The sequence below is a fragment of the Suillus subaureus genome (genome assembly GCF_016647635.1).
Source record: "Suillus subaureus strain MN1 chromosome Unknown BJ212scaffold_14, whole genome shotgun sequence".
Classification (NCBI taxonomy): domain Eukaryota; kingdom Fungi; phylum Basidiomycota; class Agaricomycetes; order Boletales; family Suillaceae; genus Suillus; species Suillus subaureus.
The window spans coordinates 786502-810340 of record NW_024538570.1 but is presented as its reverse complement, the minus strand read 5'-3'; the positions used below and the strand labels follow the sequence as shown (position 1 = coordinate 810340).

General features: G+C 48.1%; 9 protein-coding genes across 9 annotated transcripts; 4 read left to right on the top strand and 5 right to left on the bottom strand.

The window, feature by feature from the left end:
* Window positions 1-48: 48 nt before the first annotated feature.
* On the bottom strand, window positions 49-1470 carry BJ212DRAFT_1352251 (uncharacterized protein). Its single transcript, XM_041335553.1, has 4 exons — window positions 1163-1470; window positions 873-1107; window positions 492-821; window positions 49-440 (listed from the first exon to the last, which is right to left on the bottom strand). The coding sequence occupies exons 1-4, from the start codon at window positions 1330-1332 to the stop codon at window positions 345-347; spliced, it is 831 nt and encodes a 276-aa protein (XP_041193712.1). The 5' UTR covers window positions 1333-1470; the 3' UTR covers window positions 49-344.
* A 71-nt stretch (window positions 1471-1541) lies between these two features.
* BJ212DRAFT_1352249 (uncharacterized protein) lies at window positions 1542-2288 on the top strand. The gene is made up of 4 exons (XM_041335552.1): window positions 1542-1679; window positions 1738-1798; window positions 1850-2134; window positions 2192-2288. The coding sequence occupies exons 1-3, from the start codon at window positions 1669-1671 to the stop codon at window positions 2003-2005; spliced, it is 228 nt and encodes a 75-aa protein (XP_041193711.1). The 5' UTR covers window positions 1542-1668; the 3' UTR covers window positions 2006-2134; window positions 2192-2288.
* Window positions 2289-4154: 1866 nt separating this feature from the next.
* Window positions 4155-7704, top strand: BJ212DRAFT_1480525 (uncharacterized protein; the record flags this gene model as incomplete). The annotated part of the gene is made up of 9 exons (XM_041340101.1): window positions 4155-4424; window positions 4463-4585; window positions 4637-4788; window positions 4842-5603; window positions 5660-5820; window positions 5880-5960; window positions 6023-6569; window positions 6691-7387; window positions 7468-7704. The coding sequence occupies 9 exons, from the start codon at window positions 4155-4157 to the stop codon at window positions 7702-7704; spliced, it is 3030 nt and encodes a 1009-aa protein (XP_041193710.1).
* Window positions 7705-12462: 4758 nt separating this feature from the next.
* BJ212DRAFT_161510 (uncharacterized protein) lies at window positions 12463-13194 on the bottom strand. Its single transcript, XM_041342541.1, has one exon. It carries the CDS (start codon window positions 13010-13012, stop codon window positions 12593-12595), a length of 420 nt encoding a protein of 139 aa, XP_041193709.1. The 5' UTR covers window positions 13013-13194; the 3' UTR covers window positions 12463-12592.
* On the top strand, window positions 13195-14693 carry BJ212DRAFT_161401 (uncharacterized protein). Its single transcript, XM_041342540.1, has 7 exons — window positions 13195-13436; window positions 13495-13664; window positions 13716-13873; window positions 13926-14037; window positions 14089-14268; window positions 14333-14468; window positions 14520-14693. The coding sequence occupies exons 1-7, from the start codon at window positions 13377-13379 to the stop codon at window positions 14601-14603; spliced, it is 900 nt and encodes a 299-aa protein (XP_041193708.1). The 5' UTR covers window positions 13195-13376; the 3' UTR covers window positions 14604-14693.
* A 243-nt stretch (window positions 14694-14936) lies between these two features.
* Window positions 14937-15995, top strand: BJ212DRAFT_1480521 (uncharacterized protein; the record flags this gene model as incomplete). Its single annotated transcript, XM_041340100.1, has 5 exons — window positions 14937-15020; window positions 15081-15242; window positions 15295-15496; window positions 15545-15827; window positions 15878-15995. The coding sequence occupies 5 exons, from the start codon at window positions 14937-14939 to the stop codon at window positions 15993-15995; spliced, it is 849 nt and encodes a 282-aa protein (XP_041193707.1).
* A 63-nt stretch (window positions 15996-16058) lies between these two features.
* On the bottom strand, window positions 16059-17257 carry BJ212DRAFT_1480520 (uncharacterized protein; the record flags this gene model as incomplete). Its single annotated transcript, XM_041340099.1, has 5 exons — window positions 16059-16256; window positions 16310-16464; window positions 16514-16684; window positions 16740-16827; window positions 16886-17257. The coding sequence occupies 5 exons, from the start codon at window positions 17255-17257 to the stop codon at window positions 16059-16061; spliced, it is 984 nt and encodes a 327-aa protein (XP_041193706.1).
* Window positions 17258-18588: 1331 nt separating this feature from the next.
* BJ212DRAFT_1270540 (flavonol synthase/flavanone 3-hydroxylase) lies at window positions 18589-19993 on the bottom strand (the record flags this gene model as incomplete). Its single annotated transcript, XM_041330899.1, has 8 exons — window positions 18589-18717; window positions 18769-18857; window positions 18912-19062; window positions 19113-19466; window positions 19512-19538; window positions 19600-19686; window positions 19744-19854; window positions 19919-19993. 8 exons carry the CDS (start codon window positions 19991-19993, stop codon window positions 18589-18591), a joined length of 1023 nt encoding a protein of 340 aa, XP_041193705.1.
* Window positions 19994-20451: 458 nt separating this feature from the next.
* Window positions 20452-22175, bottom strand: BJ212DRAFT_1352165 (uncharacterized protein). The gene is made up of 7 exons (XM_041335551.1): window positions 21817-22175; window positions 21683-21765; window positions 21427-21555; window positions 21281-21368; window positions 21024-21096; window positions 20789-20965; window positions 20452-20724 (listed from the first exon to the last, which is right to left on the bottom strand). Exons 1-7 carry the CDS (start codon window positions 22106-22108, stop codon window positions 20586-20588), a joined length of 981 nt encoding a protein of 326 aa, XP_041193704.1. The 5' UTR covers window positions 22109-22175; the 3' UTR covers window positions 20452-20585.
* Window positions 22176-23839: the final 1664 nt, after the last annotated feature.

The window sequence follows — 23839 nt, the reverse complement described above, 5'->3', positions numbered from 1 at the left end:
TCGATGATATGATCATTTGTCCGAACGAAATGTTCAACCTGCCTCACGCTGTGATGAGAAATTTCAAACGCGGGGCATCTTCAGGTGGGTCATTGTCAATGAGAATCGATATATCGTAACATCCATTGGGCTACTGCGGAGCACACATGCGAAAACCCTTCGTCGCATCAGGACAAACGAACTGTCACCCATCTTTTGCCCATCTATCTTCATTTGCACGTAGCGCCCGTGTCTCGAGCTACACCAATCTGAGCGAGAGGACTGCTTTGATTGAATGAATCAGACACAGACATAGAGCAATCTCATCTCAATCATGATACGAAGACAGTGCGAAGATATGCAAGTTACAGCTGCCATCCAGGGGTCGTTGTTGGCCGATGCCGAGGATCAGAAGCTTGTGCATCTTTGACTGACTCCAATATCTCGTTCTTGAATCCTTCCTACAAATTAACATCAACATTAGCGTTCTTATACTTTGGAATATAGCTTACATTCGCCTTGAACGCTGAGACCAGCGGGTTTACCGCTCTCCACACCCATCCATAATCATCCATCATCTTTTCCCGCTCAGAAGTCGAACGCAGGAGGAACCGCGCAATTCGCAGCTGAATATCGCGTTCCGGGATGTTGTGATACTCTTCGATATTCTGCGGGAACTGCGCATCGCGTTGTCTCCGAATGCGGGTTTCTCGCGATTTCAGTGTGCGACGCTGAGTGAGGAGCGGGAGGAGGGATTTGAGGTAGTTGTAGCGGATCTGAGACAGCGCGTCGTCCATATCGTGCTGGAAACGTTTCATAGGCCGTGCATCATTGTACAGCTCCTTCAAAACATTCTCAGACTCGTCCAAAGTTGCAAACAAAGGAAGCCGTACATTAAGGGCAGCGAGATAATCAACCTGGATCAAATCCTCCGTATCTACTCCCATCATTGAATCGTCGATGCAGTTATACCTGCTAAGGACTTCTTGGCGGTATTCTGCAGCCTGGAATGAAGTAAGAAACTCGATATCTTCTTGATGCTGTCTCTTGAGCTCCTTTATCCTGTCCTCAACAGTTGCTAGCGTCTCCACCGGGGCTGCGTTCGGAGTGGATTTGAGTTCTTTCAGCCTGCAGAACCTCAGCAACATAAACTGGAATGCACAAAATAAGAAGAAAAACTTACGAAGGGCCATTATAAGACCCCTTGGACGCAAGGACGTACTGAGCAAAGTGGTGTCTGCTAATGGCCAAGTCGTCTGGGTTAGCAGAATGGAGAGGGATGTATCTCTCGCGAAACCCGTTTTTCCCTTTGTTCGTTTCTTTGGGTTGTCGCAGACCACTTGCAGAAGACATCGTGTCTAGCAGGAAACCATGGGCTTGACTTCGAAACAATTAGGGAGAACTTCGAAGCGATAAGTGTGTGGCAGAGATTCTGATAATCCTTTCTTATTAATGTCCAATGTCAAGGTAATCATCGGTCGTGACTAGTTTGGCACTCGGAGTTCGAATTACCACAAAACATACTCTTGAGATTTTTGCTTGTTTCATCAAATTTCAATACACACCAATAGTACTAAGCCGTCCCTCCGCAGCAAGCAGAATGAGATTCAAAATTTCATGCAATATCACTCGTATTCACGATGAAGTATTTTGTCATGATTCATCCATAGCCTAACCCGTACAGCGAGGATGACGTGCTCCTGTCTGTCCATACTATGACATTTTCCCTCCATATCGTAAACTTATCCTCATCATTACAGGTCTCACCCAAGCTTTGCATGCACAGGGTAACCATGCTGCAAACTCTTCACCTACCAGTGTATGCGTCCGTCTTGCATTAGTACCACTGGAATTACATCGTCCGACACAGGGCAACTTGAATCACCAACCGACTCTGAGATCTATCGACTCAGGGGATGATTTGTCAAATTACAGGATCACCTGCAACATAGATGCTGCGTGCTATAGAGATGACAAAGAAATTACAACAAATGCTGACGTTGTCTTAAATTTGGGTTTTACCTAGCAAGTGTAGATCTCAGTATGTGACAATAATCTTCCATACTTTCCTTCCTTTGTAAAAATCCTGCTAATTGCGGCGAACTACGGAGAATCTCTCAGCCTGCTGTTTAGATTCATTCTCCAGATACCCCCACTTTAGAAATCCATATCAATTATAGCGAACTCGTAGTGGCATTTCTGGGCGACTAACCTCCGACCGAAGGACGGTCACCATGGCTGGAATTGTGACATCGAAGCAGATTGTTGTCCCGATATTGCAAAAATATCTGGCTCGAGTATCAAAAGCCACATAAAGGAAATGGGGGTCTCGCAGCTTGTGTGGCTGTACCCTGCGGCAGTTTCGTCGTTAAAATAAATACACAGATCATCATCTTGAGACATTTGACTATATGGTACTTATCCTTATTGCATATTAACTTGACGCTCCTGCCGAACCGCTCCAGTTTCTGAACGCCTCATGGAAATCATGCGATTCCCATACGTCGGCTACAAGGACTCCAGTTCGCTCATGTTTGCACTATCGAGTGGGCTACTACCAAGAATGGAGGTATAGAAGTTCTACGACCGTATCATTCCTGTCCATGTGCGCTGACCCCTCGCTGGCATACGTGCATTTATCTGTAGTTTGCGCACTTGCAAACATTCTGCCGTCATCGCAAATATCGACGCCTTTTGACCTTAGTCAGGGCAGAGACGTCGAGAGAATGTTGTTGCGGCTACGGTCTGTCATAGAAATTCCTACTGATAGCAATATCCAAGTGAACATCTATCACCTGTCTGTCTGCGACTATGTCTCGCACTGATAACCTGCACCCTCCGTGAAGTACAGTACGTTGCTTCACCGCACTTCCTGCCCTCAGATTCCTCTCTCCATTTGATGAGACAAGACATCCCGGATCGGCTTGCTCATATATTCTAGTCTTTCTGGAATCATTATCATCTAATTTGGCTCGAAAACAGTGGTGTTTGAAGGATTTGCCGTCTTGCCTCACTATTTTATCCGAAAGCTAGAAACTTACAATGGTGCATCTTTCCAAGAATACTTTAGACTCACGACCTGACCTATGCATGAAGAACATCTCATTCACGCTCATGGGTTATCTCAATAGTCTGAAGCCGTCGATTTCATGCGACATTTCACATCTGTATCGTCACTCCAAACGACCTATTGCTTTCAGTCATTCAGAATCACGTTGCTCAATTGTTTGCAGTAGTCATAATTGTATTTTATGTCTCTCGGGTTCCGGCAGATCCTGTACTTCTATATGAGTGCGCATCTACGTAGTCCGGACTGACTTTCATCATATTCCATACTATGTACGCGCAAGTAAGTTTATGTCAGTATATACATATATAATACTTTGACAAAAGTTAGATCAAGTGAATCCCTTCGGCTCTAGCTCAGCGATAATAATAAATATAATGGTGAGCAAAGGTCGTCATTCGAATCTGTTTCACTGTCTGAGGAAAGGAATATCAATATTGGGGATCCATCTATCCGCGTTGTAGTTCCCATACGCTAATTTCGTTCCCATCTGATCATCGGATGTCGCCATGCAGACCTATAAAGATAGTGGTTGCAATGGCAAGTACCTGCAGAAGGGCTGATTGAGATGCACGAGTCTGCACGTGTACTAGCCTGCTGAGGATTCCAAATTAATGTCATTAATTAATATTGGCTCGTTGACGTCTGAATCGCCGTTTACTGAACCGCTAGTCGTTGTATCTCGTGCAACGGTATTAACATTGGAATTATTCAAAATAGGTACTATATGGACTTCGATTATCTCGTTGTGCGCAAAATATCCTTAGGTTAGACTGGTAAACAGTCTGTCCTCAAGTTGCAATTGTGAAGAGCTCGAATGTAACGTATTCCATAGGGGCTGAATTACTCTTTTCGGCGAGGGTCTTGGGAACATACTTACGCTTGAAGCGTGTCCGTTAAACATCAACTCTTTCCAGCCATCGCAAGGCTATTGACGTCAACAGATTTCTAGTCACTGGACCAGCATTCACAAAGTCAGGTATACTTGAGCTTTGTTTGAAGATCGTAGACGAGTTATCATAGCAACGTTCGCATGTGAGAGCAATTACAACTGCATTATCTGCATAAACCTCAAGCTTCAACTGCAGTCAACCAGTGTTGCACCACAATGACTACAAGACGAGAGGGACACTTTCCTGCTGTCTCGATAGGACGCGCCCAAGGCGCATCTATTGCCAGGATTGGCTCTCGTGATAATCTCGCCACGCATCCACTCCTCTCTTCTGGTTCATCTACCCTTTCTCCCAGTCCCACACCGGAAACTCAGTCTTCCTCGACACCAAAGTATGCCCCATACACGCCATCTAGACAGAGGTTACCTACAACTAGTACCGCGCCCAACCGCCAGTTTCAGTTTCTCCGCAGCACCAACTCACGGGTGGCGCGACTAGCAAGCTCCAGCTGATGAACCTGAAGGCCGCAGCACAGGGCATTGGTCTCGATACTGCATGCCTTGGATGGGCTATTTTAGAGAAACTAAGTCAAGATGGGGAGACTGAAGAGTGGGCTGAAATATGGGGTGCTATTACCAAGGGCAAGGTACGTTTTCATTGATTGTGACAATTCAGCTCACGGAAAATGGTTTCGTAGGCGTCTCTGCTGCTCCCACTTGAACAATCCTCAGGACAGGAGAAGATCACGCCTGAGTTCATGTCAGATCATGTGCTCATGTGCGATCCTCATCCAAAGAAAATACTCAAGTGGTTACACTTTCTGGCTTGCGCGGACACTTATTCAGGTTTGTTTCCTCCATGTTTTTTGTTACTTAGCAATTTGACCTAACACGTATACCCAGCGAAAATTTGACGTTTCGCTCCTCACTTCCGCCAACAAAGTTTCCCGACATCACTCTCTCATCTCTTCCTCCACTCCCTTCAATCCCACCAGACTCTGGATACCCCTCATATGCAGTCCCGGCACACAGCACCTCCCTCCCAATTCAAGTTCGTCCACCAAAGCCACCCCTACCTCCGCGACCCACACCCGCTACCCAACCTTTGCGCCTCGCCATGCCTTTCGCTTCTCTATTCGGCGCCAAGCCCACGACCACACCCCCATCAATTGCTGCTTCCCTCCCACCCATACAGACGCCATTAGTACCTCCCCCAGAGGATCACCCCATTCTCATTAGCGCATTCAGCATTTCTCGTGCGGTATATCGATATGAGGTGATGCGAGACGTTCTTGCTGCGCTCAAATCCGAGCTCACATCGAGTCTTGAAACGGCTGGTGTCCCAGCAATGATCATTGAGCGCGTACAATCTTTTGCATCCCCGTTACTTCCGTTTGTTAGAGGTCCTGCTGGGAAGAAGAAGCTCCACGATATCGGCGCAAGCCCAAGTAAACATGGAACATGGGCTGTCAATCTCGATGCAGGGAAAGATCGCCCCGAAGAATTGTCTAAGAAATTCCAGGAGTTTTATCTGGAATTAGAGGGAGAAGTACGGATTGAAATCGAGAAAGAGAAAGGCGAAGCATCAGGAGAAGAACAAGAGTCCAGGGTTAAGGATCTCGTTGAGGTGGTGGAGGGGACTCTATCTACCTTGTTTTATGATCGGTACGTGAACAGTATGGAAGAGTCAGTTTTCCCGTTCCAGCGCTGATTCCTACTAGATTATTCCTTCCATCTTACTCCGACGATGCTTCGCATGACGAAGCACTATCGAGCCACATCGCAGCTCTCAACCTTCTTGATCTAGGGCTCGAGCATCTTGATGTTGACATTGGCGGCGCTGGGTCCGAGATCGACATCGTAGTCAGAGCGTGTGGAGAGAGTCAGTTTCCTAACCCATCCACACGTACTGATGATTCATCTTCATTGATATTTTCACAGCGTTATCTCAGCTAGACGTTGCCTGTAGATCTCCCAGTGAGAAGGCAGCTGTGCTAGTCGCAGCGCACAAGCTCACAGTAGGTGAGTGAAATGCACGTATGTATGCGTGTTATTCCCTGATATGTGATTTCAATTACGCAAAGATGGTCTTTCCCGCCTTCCTCCAATTAAACTCAGCAATGGCGAAAAACAGCTCGAGGAACCCGAGCCGCCGCAGCGAAAAGCAAGCCCACCCCCGGGACCGATCGAAGTTGTGGATATCCCGCTCGTTGCTTCTCCCGACGTGTTATTCTCACCCAATCCACAATCCGATGGGGATGCAGCTCACGGGTCACCCGAGAAGTTGTCTCTCTTGCCAAGTGTCTCATCCCCACAGGCACCATCTTCGACGACAGAATCCTCCATCCCCATCCCACCCCACGCTTCCTCGCCCAGACTGACCATGTCTCATGCCCAACAGCCGACAGCAGTATCAGGCGATGTCCTCCTCCCACTTCTTATATTTGCTGTTGTCAAATCAAACCCCGCACGCCTGGTCTCGCACCTTTTGTTCACCCAGCGTTACCGCAATGCTGCATTCGCTGGTGGAGAGGAGCGGTACTGTTTGATTAATTTGATGGCTGTCGTGGAGTTTTTGGAGAATGTGGATCTTGGTGCTGTGGGTGTTGGGGAAGGTGTTGGTATTGTTAGGTGAGCGTTTCAGCTTCTCAATCATTCATATAGTGACTTTACCTGATTTACACCGCTGTTCCTTGTTTCCCATGTTCTAACATCCATTCCCATTCGATACGCTGACATTTATCTTCTACAGCACCGCAGACCTCACCCCAATCCCAATCGTGCGCACTACGCTTCCACCAGACACGCCACCAGACGCGCCTGGCAGCCTCCGCGGACGCGTTGAACAAGGCGTTGACGCCATCGCAGGGTCCGCTAATAAAGTCATCTCCGGCGTCGTCGACAGCTCATTCGGTGTACTCCGCTCTTTCTTACCATCCGCCCCCACCTCAATATCTGCTCCGACTTTAGCGCCTACCCTGACCTCGACATTCACGTCTGCTCCCACCACAGAGACCAGTGATGCACGGTGGAACATGGGGCTATTGAGGCGAGAGAGCGGGTTCTCAATTGCGAGTTTGGTGCCGGGGAGGAAGGGAGATGGGAAGGGGGAGGATGGGCAGAGAGAGCTCGTGGAGGTGTCGTCGCGCCCGGGTTCTATAAGCTCGATTTATATGAATGAAGATGTGGGGGTGGGAGGGACGGAGGACGAGAGTGAAGAGAGCGATGAGGAAGAGGAAGACGGCGAGGACGAGGAAGAAGAAGAAAGTGAGGAAGAAGAACACGCCCACGATGCAAGAAGTATTCGAAGCTTCGAGAGCATGATGAGTGGGAACAGCGGGAGAGCACGAAAAAAGAAGAAGCTTGCTGCGCTGAGCAGGAGGAGCTTAACGGATCGGCTGGCGCAGGTGCCAGGGCTTTCGAGGCTGTCAGGAACGGATACACACAAGGTCTGTCTTTGCTTATTCACGCGTTAAAGTCATCGCTGACGTGCTCTATCCATAATTTACACATCTTCATCCTGTTGCAGACGGTATCACCCCCTATTACACGCTCCTCACTGCTACTCCCCTCGCACCACAACCGCATCGACTCACCGACATCATCGCGCGTGGCTTCTCCCATTTCGATACGGCTTCCGGCGCCTAACAAGCGGTTTATGGAGTGCACGGAGGATGATCTGAGAGTGTCGGAGGTGGGGGAGTTGTTGAGGGAATATAGACAGTTGGTAGAGGGTGTGCGGGCTATGGGTGCGTTTGATGAGTGATGTTGGGGCATGAGAAGGGATTGGTGGTTTGGATGTCCTTCTTTCGCAAGAGTTGTTATTTACCCGAGTCGAATTATCATTCACAGGACATTGCTCCACTTGAAAACCTTGGAATAATTTATTTGACTTGGTCCCATGCTGTACCGTCGTGACACGACTTAGATGCAGGCGCCAAGTGGAAATGACGCAACATCACACAAAACAAACCTTTCTGAATCGTACAATATTGCTCAAAACACTGGAATATTATCCCCGATGAAGTATCTTCAGACATGAACTCATACAGCGAGGATGAACTACCTTGTAGTATATCACAACCTTCTGTGAGGTCTCTATTGACTCTGATGGTGGCGGTCCGACTCCACTTGGGGTCCAGTGGACTGCAGATGCTAGTTATTTGTGCATCAAACCTCAACCGTGACCCTTGGTTCCCGCACTCTGCCCATCCCTCAACTTGATCCTAAGGCTTACCAAGGTCTTGCACAACTGATCTTTTCCCCAATACTCTGGGACCAGTCCTGGTTGGAATCCTGCTGTGTCAGAGTAGAACCTCATCTGCTAACCTCGAGGAATTCTGCATCTCAAATGGAGATCAGGACGGATGAGGGACATCAGAAGCAAAAACTAGCAATGATATAGCGCATACTACGGAAGGAATGAATGTTTGAGGGGATAAAGATTTGTATGAAGTGGATAGCGCCTTCAGAAGCCAAATAGAGGTATAAGATAGGTGGAAGATGCGCATAAAATGGGGAAGACAAGAACAAGAACATGGTAAGCAAGATGCGTACCACTGTCATTGGGATCAAAGAAATAACGGAAGAATGTCATCAGGCTGTCGGCGACATGACTTCTACAGAATATGCTCAACATCATTTTGATCATGTATAAAACAAAGCTGGGCTGCCCGCTAGAAGCTGTCGTGCAACATTGGAGAATCTCTCCAAAGCGATTGACAGCAGTGATCGATTACCACGAGTCTATCCATGGACGCTGTATCGGGAATATGGAAACACACGAACATTGAGGCAGGGCGACCCGAGCAAGTGAGACAATGATTGATCAAAGGATAAAACTAGTTCGAAATATCAAATTGGAGTAAACCCATGACCGAGCTCGGATGAACGCTCATTCAGTGATCCATAATAGCAGAGTTTTGCATACCTGTAACGCGACCAATCCCAGATTCGGATGAGATCAAATAAGTTCCCCAACCTCTATCATAGATGGGGTGACATTCTAGGGAACGGAAGGCTCAAGATGCCACGGGTAGTCTTTGAATGCCGACCTAATGGAAAGTCAGGGGGCGTGGAGAATTGAAAAAGCTGCGGTGATTCACGAGCTCAGCCGTGACATTTCGAGAAGCAAGGCGCCTATGTGACCAGACTCGTGTATTGGGCGCCTAACAGTGAAGCAGCAAAAATGTAACTCGGCAACAAAGTCCACGCCAACACCACCAACCTCTAAAAAATGGCGCAGCTCATCATTCCAAACCCCACACCCGTTCGAGTTCTCAACGAAGGTAATCATGTAGGCGCAGTCGCAGTTTTCCCTGACAGACGACGCATGGTCACGGGCGCGGTCGGCAAGGTCGTCCTGTGGGACATGAAGGAGGGCGTTGTGTTGAAAGAATTGGAGGGACATCGCCTTATGGTTTCGGCATTGGTTGTATCACAAGATGGGCAATTGATAGCAAGCGGTGATGTCTATGGAGGGGTTATCGCCTGGGATGCAGATATTGGGGAGCCTCTCACCCAAGTCATCAAAGCCCACGAGTTCATCAAATCGCTGGATTTTTGCCCAGATGGCTCGATGCTGGCAACTGCAGGTGGATTCGATGGAGTAACGTCACTCTTCAGTACGAAAACCTGGGAGCTGCTAGGAAATCCAATCGCTTGCGCTGATCGTGTCCACTGCGTTCGGTATTCGCCGCCTGGCGAACTTCTTGCCGTCGCAACATCCAGCAATATCGAAATTTATAATACAAGCACAAGGGAATGCATTGTAAACTTCAAGGCTCACTCAGGATGGAACATCTCACTCGCGTGGGCGCCCGATGGCACGCGGCTTTTCTCAGCTGGAGATGATTCTGATTCCAGTATGCGGGAGTGGGATCCATCGACCTGGAAGCAGGTCGGTGATCCCTGGAAGGGCCATTTCGAACGTATCAACGCTATTTCCCTAAATTCTAGTGGCACTCTCCTTGCCTCCGCATCTGCAGATCACCGTGTCCGCCTTTGGCGGCTCTCAGATCGACGAACCATTGTCTCATTCAAGCACTCTCACCCGGTGTCCTGTGTTGCATTTTCCGCAGATGACATGCACATCCTCAGCGGAAGTGAAAAGACAATCTCAGAGTGGCCACTATCCGAAAACGCGATTCCAAAGGATGGTCCAAAGGATGTTCTCGTGGAGCAGGTGATGCACCAGGTAATTTTGTTTCATTTTTGCGCCCTTTTGCCATCTAAACATCTTATGCCAAGGCTCAGGCCCACCCTGATTTACAGGCATGCTCTTACCTTTGACTCTTAGAACGGAATGTGAACATGCTTCGCGCAGATCTTTGCTATGAGCCCAACAGCTCGCGATGCATGCATAGCTTGGGACTTGTCTACCGCTGAAACGGTGTTAAATGGAGAAATTGATGCTGATGCCAACAATCACATATCCTATGCCAATCGCGCATTCATTATGGCGCGAAAATCCGACTGGGACCGCGCGCTCCTTGATTCAATCAAGGTGGTATAGATTGACCTATATTTTCACCTCTGAAAGCTAACTTTGGTGGATAGTCCGTTAGCATTCAACCTTCGTTTGCAGGCCACGTCTCCAAGGCATGCCTGAGGCAGGTCCGGGCCGCGAATACAGCATTTGACCTTGCGTCCGTGTTCACGAATGGAGATTTAAAGACCAGTCATTTCCTTTTCTTGATCAAGGCAAGTAATCTTTCTTCTTGCGTATCATGTGCTTCAATGTGATTTTTAGACCATCTCACTGTTTAACGCAAATGAACCTGAGGAGGCAATGCTGCGCCTCGGAGAGCTAGCTGTATCTCCCAATGTCGATCCTGTTGCATGCCGTATCGTGGAAGTGAGTATCGCGCACTTGATGAAGCCCAATTTCATGAGCTGGCACTAATTTTCCTGATCCTTGCACATCAGACCTATCTACGCGTCCAACTCGGAATGGTTGCCTTCCGCAACGCGCACCACAGTGAAGCTATTGACCACTTCAATGCCGCCGTCAACGCAAGCGCTTCCTTTCATCAATTGGAAATTCATTCTACGCACGAGGAATTCACCGTGGTACGTTGATACCATGCAATCGAATGCACTTTTCATGCTCATCTGCGTGTTTTGCAGCTCTTCGGCTGGAACCTCGAGTCCTTGTGGCAAACCGCGAACAAGCAACTGTGCAAAGCACTCATTCGGGCAGGTCGAATTGGAGCAGGCGTCGAATCGTATCAATCTATGATGGACAAGAGTGACGAAACTACGAAGGCTAGCTTACGAGCTTGGTTCAGTGGTAAGTTTTCATTGATGTTACCCCATCTGTAATCCTTAATAGCACTTTTTTACTCAGATCTCAAGTAAGACCAAACGTGCTCTATACTTCCAATGGCTACAATGTGCTTGCAGCGTGCAGTTACTCATACTGTATGAAACACAGTTATTCAAGCAGTTCTCATTCGTACCTTTACAGTATCTGTATTACATTTGTGCTTGTATTATACACGGGCTTACTCGAACAGGACATCCACAATGCTTGCACCCATCATTCGGCGCGTGTCCTTCACCAAATCACTGTCGGCTCGTTAAAGTTCAAATTCTGAAACACCTTCAATCGAGAGTCTTTGCTTATACCCTGCACACATGTTCCTTCCATCCGTCTCAATCGAATTGGGCTGCTACTCCAAACTGAACCATTCACTGGATCACAGAGTCTCAGACGTGGAATTGCCATCGCTGACCATTGGTTATCTAAAACGCGCAGTTCTCGATCGCTGTCCGATCAAACACGATGGTCAAAGATACGACATTAACATCATGCATTACGTTTATTGATTGGACTTCGGGCGAAGCTATAGGTCGTACAAACGTGGGTGCTATTCAGGTTTTGTTCTACCCGTACTAGAGTTGTCCGGGTCCAATTATTGTATTATGTAATCCAATTCACTATTTCACACTGGAAAGTTAAAAATATGTCATAGTCCTGGACAAGTTTTTCAAGGTGCGCCATTCACTTGAAGTTTACAGCGCCTCCTACCATCTCGTTCACCGCAGGACGATCTATTCAGCCTGTCGACAAAGCTAAGTGCTGTACCAGGATGAGAATATACAAATCCAGCGTTTCAAGTGTGTTCAAGTTCTATGCTATATCAGCGTCCAACAGTCTTCCTCAGGAGCGTCAAAGCCTTGTTGCCTGCACTGCTACTCTGCTCGTTCCTCAACTTGGTCCTAAGCCTTACCAAAGCCTTGCCTAACTGGTTTTGGCCTTTCCGGTCTACTCCGATACCCCAAAATGAGTCCTTATCAGAATCCTGTGGAGTATAAGTAAACTTCGTCATGGCCCTCGCGATCTAGATCAACTAACCTCAACAAGTTCTGCATCTCCAGTAGAGAGTAGTTCTTCCTTCAAATGTCTGTTCTGCGAGAATTTGTGCCAGAGAACAAGGTCCATCTAATTTTTTGTGTCATCAGCTGAACGCAATTGCAGTCGATACTGATTCTCACCATCTCAATTCTCACTTGCAGCCAATCAGATCGCACTTCAGGGCTGAACCTGTGGGCTTCGTCAAATACCACACGCGGACGCGTGGAACACGTTCTGATGTGCTCTGCGAGCTCGGGACGGCGTTCCATGAACTATGGCAGTGGTGAGTAACATATCAGATGATGGCACTGTTGGTAAAGTTGCTTACCTTCAGCGACTGGAAGAGGTGTTCGCTCGTGGGGTATTTCTTTCCATTGTACTCAATGGGGTCGGATGAGAAATTAGTGAAACCATAGTGTGGGTCGTGGGCATGATAGAACAGAATTTTATTTGGCTTCCCATCTGAGAGCGTCTTACTGGAATGCGGAGTTGGGCGGGTGGTGAGTGAGGATGGCTGAGGATATGTTGATGGACGTTGCGCCGATGATGCACGTGGTGTTCGCGGCGGCAGTGCAGGACTTGTAGGGGTAATACTGACTTTGCCGCCATCCGACAGGTATCCACGATCCTCCTCGAGTCCCTTCTTGATCCAGTCAAGTTTGCGGGGACTCTGTGGTTTGGTTGAGCTGACCCGAAATGATTGGGCAAGGTCCATGTGGTGCGTCAGGAGTATTGTTCAGCTACTCTTGTCTTTGTTTGACGTCAGTGCCTTCTGGGACTTTCGAGATAATTGCAGTATCGTCACTTGGTTCGCGGTGGGCTTCACGCTCGTCGCCTATGTTGCACTCTTTTTCGGTCTTTGAAGAAGCTTATGTATGGGGCGCGATCCTCTTATTCCCATGCACCATGTGCCGCCGACACGTTGCTGCTTCGAGGAAAGCTGGGTCCATGATGCAGTGATAGTTTGTGCTGGATGCAGTGCCGCAGTGGCGCTGCTTCACGCGCACATAGGGTGTGCATTACACGTGGGCCATTTGCGCAGCTAGTTATCTTGTTTGGTGAGTGATCCTGAGGTCGTCATGTTTCCTACGATGACTACGACTTTCGACACTGTGCGACGAAATGCTACTTTGTGTGAGGTATGTCTCGGGCTCTGGTTTTTCTTCCTATCGAAATCTTAAACTATGTCGGCGATAGGCATGTGGTATCAAGCCGAAATATGTTGATCCAAGTGGAACACAACACTCTTATTGTGGTCGCTCGTGTGCTCGAACTGGGGTAGGAAAGGCAGCGCCTGAATGCTTTCTCAGAGGCTGCAGCAACCCAGGGACTGCTTTCAATGGGTTTTGTTCTGTTGATCACGCCAAGTAAGTCGCAGTGGAGAAACGCTTCTTGGGACAGAGATTGAGAGCCAACAGGAAGGGGAGTGCTCCCCCTCCTCCATTAGCTTCTCCCGGCCCCAAGACGCAACTACAAACTGATAATCACAATGTTGCTGGGCATACGAAGCCTAAAGCTCCCTCGGATGTCGTTCACTTGTCTGAGATTCCCAGTTCTGCGACTGTGTGGCGAGAATGTACGTGATATTATCAATTACGCTTATGCCATTTGATTGACGTTTTTCCAAGTTGTAAGGGAGTGGAATAGCAAGTGGCTGTCCCAGGAAGGATCAGCGTTGGTGGAAAAGCTGTATGAAATATCTTATCCGACAAGTATATCCGATGCCAAAGATAAATATCTGTGAGTGTCTCCTCTTGCACCGAGCTCAGTGCTAGACTTAGTTATCCATAGACAGGGCTCACAAGCTACTGGACAGACTCACGTCTTACGCACATTTCACGCATCTCAGTGTATCTGCGACATGGGGACCAAAGGTCCCACGCTTTGCAAGTGGAACTCGTGCGGCATCTGTAATGTCGTGGGCTCAGCTTTTAGACGCGTCGCCTTTGGTATTTCATACAATGTAGGGAGGTGGGTAACTATCTTTATTTCACACGTGACGCATTTTTCATCTTTATCGTTATTCATTGTCAAGACAAGGCAAGGGACTGTACTCTTCTAGAAACCCAGCTTCTGCCGATGCATTCGCCATCTCATGCTTGTCTTCGCCTTACCGCGTCATGATCGCCTGCGATGTTGTTTTGCCGCAACACCTCGACAAGAGCACTTCGGTAAACGATTTGAACTTGAAATTAGAGCTCTCATTGACGTTATGCCTGCAGGTTATCGCTGGCGACAGGGTAGTTGTTCGAGTGTCAGATGTGATTATCCCCAGATTCGTCGTGATGTACACGAAGCAAACTTGAACCTCGCTCTTGTTAGTTTGGACAGTCATCATGATTTATTTATGTATTTCAATCTCCTGAGTGAGCGCAACCCAAGTTTTGCTGGAACTGACTGAATCTCCTTGTGGGTCGAGATGATCTAACCACGTGTAATACCTCCCCTTGATCGAAGAAGCACAGGAGACAAACAGATGGCCTAAGAATCGCTGAAGGCGTACCCTTTTTTGCTCTCTTTGGGCTAGATGCACTGCTCCATTTCATAACAGACAGCCTCGTGCATTGACATGCGGACAGCACGTTGTGGTGTGGTATCATCCACCCCAACGCCTGGGCTGTCTCCGCAGCCTCATCCCAATGTCCACCACCTCTATAAACCAGGACGCAATTTTGAACTGGGCAGCAGCTCAGATAACTTCAATGGCTACAGGACTTTGCGAGGTAAGTGATCGCTTACCGTGTCTCTACTAGTACCAGTTCACCCTTGAATTTTGTGTGTAGAACTGTCATAAAACGCCGAAATTCGGTACTCATAAGTACTGTGGCAAAACGTGCGCTGCTCAGGCGGCCGCTGTGCACCAACCTGCGCCTCGCGCGAAACCAGGACCACATCCCAAGGCTAAAGTTTCTCCACCGGCCCAAAAACAGGGACGGCTCTGCGACGTGAGTTCAGGATCGTGATGATCTGGCAGTCATGAAACATATTTCATTCCAGTATTGTGGGCAAAAGCCGAAGTTCAGTAACTTTGATTACTGCAGTAAATCATGCGCGTCGAAAGCCGCTACCGGTCCTCCTGCGCAACCTGCTGTGCATGGACGATCGGTTCCAAAGCATGGCGTTCGCCTTCCTGCCACTGCTCAACCTATCAAAACTTCTAAACCGGCAACACACCACGCAGTTTTAACTGTGACCAAAGGTTACTCATTATCGTTCATCTGACTTCGATACTTACTCCTATTTGCAGATGAGTCCAGCGAGGATGACGAGGAGGAGTACGCTGATGCTGATGAGGAAGCCGAAGACGATACAGGCACAGGCACAGACCTGGACGCGTATCCATCAGATGATGACGAAGAACCTGCTCCAGCTCCTCCGTCACGACCAGTCAAGACTGCGCATGCTTCGCTGAAACAAAGCACCTCAGCCCGTCATGTTACTGGTACCTGTCTTGTCCCCAACTGTGGCAAACAATCCTTTGTTGATAGAGGTGGGGTGAAGACAGATTACTGCTCCACACGACACCGAGAGTAAGTGGTCACAGGAGGTCGATTGACATAAGATACTAAATGTCCTTCAGAGAAGCAGTGACCCTCGGACTGGTTCCTGGATGCATTATGTGCCAACGCTACCCACAGACTGGAACTGATTACTTCTGTTCTACCGCTTGCAGAAATCAGTCCATGACGAAAGTCTAGACGGCTATGTAAATGTTCTGACCGTTCTGTACATTTATGTTAGGGTCGTGACGGAGCTATTTGTTAATAATGTGGAATTCCATAAGCCAATACGACGGTGGATGCCTCAGAAGAACGAGCACTAAGACGATGCTCGCTGAAGCTGGAAGGAAAGTCCTCGATACCACTTTGAAGCGAATGATCTGTGGTATTAACATCTGTCCGTCTTGTCCACACTTGTCCCTGGATGATTCTCAAGATCAATACAAATGGTGCAATGACCTGTATTGCTTAAAAATTAAAACTAGATGGCGTGATATAGTGTTATCTCTTACCTGCATTTGATTCTGGATGGCTATGAATGGATACTGAACAAAATTATCCATCGCGTAGAGGATAAGATAGATGATCGAGCCAATCGAGGAAATCATACAAGATTGAGTAGTCATTGCAATAATATTGATGTACTCCCTCCTATGGGCACGAGTTCCTGAACGAAGGACGTATATCAGAGTAATGAGGCAATATAGCTTACTTACCTATTGATTTCGCAAGCTTCGCACGGTGTGTCATGATACAAGCGGTTATCAATGACGTCGCGGTAATATTAAAGGAGAGATCGACCGCAACAAATGTGCAATGAGCTTTGGCCATTGCTTCCATTGACTTGGACACTTCTGTTGTATTCACAAACAGATCGATAGAAGCCGCTGCCAATGTATTGTCAGCACCTCTGAAGTCAACGCTTTATATCGTAGTAGATACCAATAACGACAAGGAACACGCTGCACGTGATAGGGATCAGCCATCTTGTGTTTTTCATGTTTCGGAACAGGATCACACAGCGCCCAAGCTAAGGAGAGGCACGAGTCAACGATCTACATGAGCATAGATGACACTGATGATCTTACCATGAGCGCATCGGCCAACCAATTGGAGATGATATAGCACGCCATTGCTACTATACTGGCCCAGTCATGCCATAAACCAATCTCGTAACTTGCTGGACCAGTGGGGGAGCCCCAATTCATAACGAACGCTATCCAAACTCTTCGAGAATTTGCAGCAGCATATAAGGTTTCAAGGATAAACATGGCGGATGTATAGCCGAAGAAAAATAGTCGTCGCCCGGGAGACAGCTGCCGCATCCGACTGTGGACCAATGAAAAGAGGCACTGGATGTAGATGGTTAGTACAGTCCCGTAGCAAATGCCCGTGAAAAGTGTTAAGCTCAGGAGGGATATACCATCGTACTGACGTTCAGATGGTGATTCGGTAGACATTACTGGCCAACCCTCGGCTCGGATCGAGAATTTCAGATCTTTAAACGCCCTCCTGCATCAATCAATCGCAGGAAGCGGGGCCACTGGTACTGAATATCAAGTGCCAAGCTTTGTAAATGAACGGGAACGGACAGAGCGCTCCAGTCGCGGAATCTCGAGTATAAGCAATGTGATATCAGTCAATTGCATACATTTATGTAAAATTAGAACAGCCAATCATCGCATGGGGACTACATCGCCGCGTCTGATGAATAGCGCCATTGGTGGCCAACGTTCTGTGCGATGTCGCACGAACCAATATCACACAATACCACATACGACCAGGTTTCCTGGCCCTGCCACTATTGTTCACTTCAAAGCTCATACCTCGTGCCCTCCTCCAGCACAAGCTCGTAGATGAGCTTCTGCTCGCGACTCACACTTATTTACTCTCGCGGCGCGATGCTATAGGTGATCCGGCCTTCAAGCCCGCAAGTAGTACCCCAACCGTCTTCACCCTGCCTCTCAATAACTCACCCATATACGCATACTCTGCCCCTATTCTGCGCCGGCACAACTCTGTGAGGTCGTAACAAGTAGACGTTGCCAGTGCGAGTGTGCGTTTATCTCGTTTGGGAATCCTGGGATGCCTCTTCGTGATGCCGTCTCGGGTTAAGTGCTTGGAAACTCCTCACCATTTGTTCGTCGGGCATCACCATCCGTTTCCGGGAGCGTCGTCACAGAATGTGTACGATGCGGTTCTCGTGCTTCGTGAAGCGAAATCAACAACTCCGGATTTGCGCTGCTGAACGGATGCTTGGAATATGCTACATGTGTGCGATTTGGTTGCAGATACCACTAGATTTGCTATGGTGGCTTAATTACCGGTACAGCCCCAATGTAATATCAATTTGATTGTGTTTCATCTGACAAAGCCCATCATCTATTCCACAAGTTGACGAGGCTCTCAACATACGTAGTGTGCAGTAACGTGATCAGCTAATTCAATCCTTTATCGTTGATACTTCAGACGTTTGGAACTGCCGATTCACTGATGAAACGCTAGCAATTTTTTCAATGTTATGGATTTCTAATATCCACACAAGCTGTTGTAAACGAATTGGGGTGTAAGGCGCCCGTGTACTGCTCGGTGATATCCGATGATATCAACATGGCAGAGTAAAGTGGATCATTGCAGCGCACTAGCCTTTTGTAGCGTTGAACGAGATGACTGACGGATCACCAGGGAGTTCAGATAATATGCCGAGATCGGAACAAGAAGTAAAAGGTCTAGGAAAGACCTTCACCATCCAGGCAACATCCAGACATAATCATTCCAGGTTGGTAAATCATTAATACGTAGCATCAAGCCGCATGTCAACATACGCCCCTGCTGTCACAGGCTCATACTTCTTCGGTGTGTCTTCATCCCAACAGCCAGGGAGGCAGTCAATCAAAAGATCTCTGTCAGGAGATATAAACTAATCCAGCATCAGCATCAAACACACATCAAATGTCTGCGGGGAGCTTACATATGGGATCGAGAAGCGTTCCTTGACCATTCCCAACTTCCCATCATTCGGGGGCGCACACACGCGGTGCAATGTTGATTTAAGCGTATCTGGTTAGAATAAAATATAAGCATTATGGCGGAGAACAGCCGAAAGAATCGTACCGTTTGACCACCGCATTAAGAAGTCTCCTATATTGAAAACGGCCGTTCCCGGAATGGGTGACGCAGCGACGAAATTTCCTGAACCACGAGGGCACTCAACCTCGAGTCCCCCAACATCATCTTGGAACAGAATCGTGCCCGTTGCAAAATCCTATCGTTTGTTGGCGACACATAATCACTGCTGCTCAAATAATCACACACCGTATGTGCACTGATTCTCCCTTTCTCACCGCGTGCGAATATCTCTGCAGGCGCAGCTGGATAATGCAATAATCGCAGTTGACACTCTGCTTTTTGGTGATATTTTCCCAAGAATTCGCCTCCACCAGGGAGCTCGAGCCCTAGAGATAACGCAGGTAATAACTTCTCGATCTCAAAGCGATGGCATGTATTAAAGAAAGTAGATGCCGCGTCTCTGAAACCCGGAAGGACTTGCTCTGGGAGCCACACATTGGAGACGCGTGGGCAATTATTGCGCCCAATGTCAAATGATTCTTTGAAATCGGGAGTTTGTTTCTGTATCGCGGCGACCTGCGTTGGGTCGAACTTGGATACCTACGCGAGTCAGGATATTGCAGTTCGAATGATACTGAGACGTACCAATTGTGAAATTTGCTCCCTGCCCACCTGAATAAGACGTTTGCTAAGGCATGTTACGATGTGGTCTTCGTAACTCAGGACAACGCACCCCGCTATATCCTCGGTGTTTCCATCCCTCCGTAGGATGCGGAGCCAACAGCTTTGCCTCAATTGGAAGCGAGAATAACCTCCTGCTCTTGATGCACACTCATTCGTTGGGGTAAATCTCGCACATGCAGTGATATACACACACCCATTCAAACATACAATCCACCTCTGCCTGAGGGATACCAGTGTTGCGAAAGTATGCAAATCCGACTTCTCGACACGCTTTGACTAATTGTTTTCCTATCTCTGTCGCTTCCTGTATGTTAAAAAAGGAGCTTCAATGATTATCGTCGCATGTACATTGTGAGCGCCGTACGTACTGGGGAAGTACCATCCCCGAAGCATGCAAAGTCGACGATTGGGATTGCAGTGGTCTGGAGCGAGACAGCTGACATGGTATAACGACGCACCTGAATAAGTGAACCAGCTACTTATAAGTTATTGGCTCTATTACCAATTCGTGCCAATCTCGTTACAGAATTCTGGTCACGTTGGCCAATTTCACAGTCCGCTCGGCATTTTTGCAAGAAACAAAAAGTCCGGCGGGTAGTCCGTCCGACCATCCTTGCAAGGTTTCTTGCCACCATCCATACTGAGATGAAGTCACTGTTTATCTAACGAAGGTTAGTCTTAGACAGTAACTGATGGGGTGGACACAATCGCCATCGTGTATACTGGATGACAGTAAGATACCTGAGAAAATTAATACTGGCAATATTTGAACAGCCAGCTCAGCTTTGGTAAATGAATCCAGGCTTCCTGTTTGTTATTCATTTCCGCCTTCACTCTCATCTTCCTCCGGACCCCCAGTATTATCTTCCTCGTTCTCTTCATCCGAACCGTCGTCCACAGCAAGCGTCATCAGATCATTCAAACTACAGGAGGTGATGTTAGTCCATGTCCCCCAAACGCTATACTCAAAATGAAGCACTCAGTGCGAATGGCGCCTCTGGTTCGGAATCGGTCCGAGAAAGCCAGCAACAGCACTCACCAATGGACAAATGGTGTCATTACACCTGCAACACCACGCAGTGTATTCATAAACTCGGATCCAGGTGCAACGACTTGGGCATCTGTGAACCGACAGGAAACTGCGAGGGAGCGACATTTGAGGAGGGCGATATCTCTAGAAATGCATAGCATAGTGTATCAATTAGCCTTCGTGACTCGAATGATAATCTACCACATACTTGTGATTCTTATCCACGCCCTTTGGTGCCACCTTCAATTCATCTTCATGCCCAAACACACTCTGACGATCTCCATGCGGGTGTGGGCGGGGAGGGCCGAAATGGGTAGTAAATGCTTCAGAAGAAAGGATCGTGTGCAGAGTCTTAGCGGCGGGTGTGGAGCGAAGTAGGTGGTTTCTGTTAGGCGTGGGAAGGCATGAAAAGAACTATGGCAACAAAGCGGAGCGAGACACACCTGAGAGTCGCAAGTTCGTTCTTAGCAGGACACCATGCACCTGCAGCGATGACGCTCTCGTCACCCGGCTTTACTAATCATAATCCATGTCAGCGTGCACCGAACCAGTATTGTCAGCTATGACTGACTCATTCTGTGTGAGCAAACAACGCGCATATATCCAGTCAGCTCATCCGACTTCGATGCTAAGAGGTGCGTACACGTGGTCTACGAACAGTTAGATATTTGCGGCGAAAGCAAAATACCATGAAGCTTACAAAACGCAAAAATCCCCTTCCTGCCACTCCTCGAAAAACTCGCAGATAGTCCCTTCTTGTACGGTGTTTTATCGTTGCTGAAGCGGACCTACGCACACGACATCAGGTTCGCAAGTCCGCAGAAGGAAATATGTGAGGGGGCAGACATCTCTATATATGCGGTGGATGACATCTTTGGGAGGCAATGGGGGGATCTGGAAGTCGACATCTGTGAGCATATTAGTGAACGCCTCGATGAAGTCCTTGAATTCCTTTTCTACGCGACGGTAAACCGGCTCTGTTACCAAATAAGCTTGGAGTTTCGGCCCAATGCATAAGCTCCACATACCATGTAGCTTGAACCTAGAAGCGCGTAAATATTCTCAGTCAACGATAAATGAATGAAGGCCACAATAGAAGTACGAACCATTCGCGGTCGTTACATGCAGGGTCCTTGAGTTGCGCTAGAAAATCAAGCGTGTTCTGTGAAATCTGACCAGGAGGCACTTTAAAACAGGTAAGCTGATCATCCCTGAGGTAGGAAAAGACCAAGTTACCCCAGCCTGTCTTTGGAGCTTGCACAACGCGACCCACGACTTGCTGCCCCTCCTTCAGGTCTACGTCGCTACCATCTACATCCTCTTCATCCTTGACATCATCTTCCTTGGCTTTGCGTGTCCTACGCTTGGGCTTGGGTTTTGAAGGTGAGCTGGACTTAGGATTGGAAGAGCGCGTGCGTTTCTTGGGCGGCAGGTCATCGAGCGCGTCGCTGTGAAGAGATTCGGGCTCTGAATCTTCATTGGATGACTGAGCGCGCTTGCGAGGGACAACCTTGCGTGTAGCTGGCATCGTGGCTTGCTCAAGTAGGATGGAAGATCCAGGTCATGGGTGCAAGAAGTTCCAGACTGAAACAATCGCATTCGCGGGCTTTGAAATTTGAACTTTATCTATTTTATAGCAACCACGATATTTTCCTTGCAGCCAATCTAGAACAGTAAAATGAACCTATGCGGGTGTGGGATCTATCGACCAGGTAGTAATCTTCCTTAGAACAACTATATCGACTGGATCAAGGCCCTTGCTGGGAACGCTTCTGCTGGGAGCTCTCGTGGCCTCCGTATCTGTTTCCAAGCATGTCCACTGCTCATCAAGCACTTCGACCGAGCACACCAACGATACTGCACCATAAAGGGCTTGCCTACTGCTGAAAGGTTGATTGACGTCGATGCCAACCGCTCATTTGAAATTGTTATGGCATACAACACGGCTGGGAGCACGCGTTTCATTTTCATGGGTGAGATACACCGACCAACCATAATTAAAGTCCTCGTTGAATCAAATACTCAAGTTTATCGCGTTTCAGCCGATTTCAGAGCGAGGATTTCCCTGATGAGGTCATCGAGCACGTCACTGTGAAGACATTCGGGCTCTGAGTATTCGTTTGAAAACTGATTGACTTGCAGCGATAATTAATCACGCATCAGGAGAGCTCGGATGCACATGCCAAGGCGCTTATGATAATAGCCTCATGCCTGAGACATCTAACGAGACACGAGGAAGATTGATATCGTAATGGAATCAGGATTAGGAAAAACCCTTCACTGGCAGTTGATGGCAATGCTGCTTAATGTTAGACATCCACGATCCCTCCAGAGCCTTCTAACAAGCCCACGACTTGTTCAACACCACCAACCTTCAGTGAAATGTCACAACTCATCCCAAGTACCACACCCGTTCAAGGATTTGAAGGCCACGATGGATCTGTATCCAGTGTTGCAGTTCTTCCCGATAGACGAAGGATGGTGACGAGCTCGCAAGACAAGATTCTTCGCCTGTGGGACATAAAGGAAGGCGTTATGTTGAAGAAAATGGAGCGGCATGGCGGCTTTGTGTGGGTATTGGTGGTATCGCGAAATGGGCAATTGATAGCAAGCGGTGGCGAAAACGGAGAGCTGGTAACCTGGGATGGAAATACTGGCGAACCTGTCACACAAGTCATTAAAGTCCACACTAATTGGATCCTATCGCTGGACTTTTCCCCAGATGATGAGATGCTGGTCACCGGTTCACTCGACCAGACGGCGAGACTGTGGAATACAAAAACGTGGCAGGAGCGAGGAAATTCGATCCAATGTGGCTCACCTGCTCGCTGCGTTCGGTATTCACCGTCTGGTGAACATCTTGCCATCGCAACACACAGTAACATCCAAATATGGAAACTAGCCACGAGAGAATGCGTCGCGAAGTTCCAAGCAACGACCAGTGGAATCAACTACTCGCTCGCATGGACACCCGATGGCACACGTATTCTCTCATCAGGCCGATATGGGGAGGATTGTACCATATGGGAGTGGGATTCATTGACTTGGCAGCGGGTTGGTGATCCCTGGGAGGGCCATTCCCACGGTATCAGAGCCATTGCCTTGAACTCTAATGGCACACTCGTTGCCTCTGCATCTGAGGACAACCATGTCCGCCTCTGGCGGCTCTCTGACAGACAAACGATCGCCATATTCAAACACTCTGCTCAGGTGCACTGCGTCACCTTCTCCACAGATGGCAGGAACATTCTCAGTGGAG

Coding starts and splice junctions, on each gene's coding strand:
- BJ212DRAFT_1352251 (XM_041335553.1), bottom strand. CDS start 1,332: ATGTCTTCTGCAAGTGGTCTGCGACAACCCAAAGAAACGAACAAAGGG. Junction 1,108..1,162: donor GGGTCTTATAATGGCCCTTC/GTAAGTTTTTCT, acceptor GAGGTTCTGCAG/GCTGAAAGAACTCAAATCCA. Junction 441..491: donor TCTCAGCGTTCAAGGCGAAT/GTAAGCTATATT, acceptor GTTAATTTGTAG/GAAGGATTCAAGAACGAGAT.
- BJ212DRAFT_1352249 (XM_041335552.1), top strand. Junction 1,799..1,849: donor CAAACTCTTCACCTACCAGT/GTATGCGTCCGT, acceptor CGTCCGACACAG/GGCAACTTGAATCACCAACC.
- BJ212DRAFT_161510 (XM_041342541.1), bottom strand. CDS start 13,012: ATGGACCTTGCCCAATCATTTCGGGTCAGCTCAACCAAACCACAGAGT.
- BJ212DRAFT_161401 (XM_041342540.1), top strand. CDS start 13,377: ATGTTTCCTACGATGACTACGACTTTCGACACTGTGCGACGAAATGCT. Junction 14,038..14,088: donor GATGCCAAAGATAAATATCT/GTGAGTGTCTCC, acceptor AGTTATCCATAG/ACAGGGCTCACAAGCTACTG. Junction 14,469..14,519: donor ACCTCGACAAGAGCACTTCG/GTAAACGATTTG, acceptor TTATGCCTGCAG/GTTATCGCTGGCGACAGGGT.
- BJ212DRAFT_1352165 (XM_041335551.1), bottom strand. CDS start 22,108: ATGCCAGCTACACGCAAGGTTGTCCCTCGCAAGCGCGCTCAGTCATCC. Junction 21,766..21,816: donor AGCTCCAAAGACAGGCTGGG/GTAACTTGGTCT, acceptor CCTGTTTTAAAG/TGCCTCCTGGTCAGATTTCA. Junction 21,369..21,426: donor TCCACCGCATATATAGAGAT/GTCTGCCCCCTC, acceptor TCGTGTGCGTAG/GTCCGCTTCAGCAACGATAA.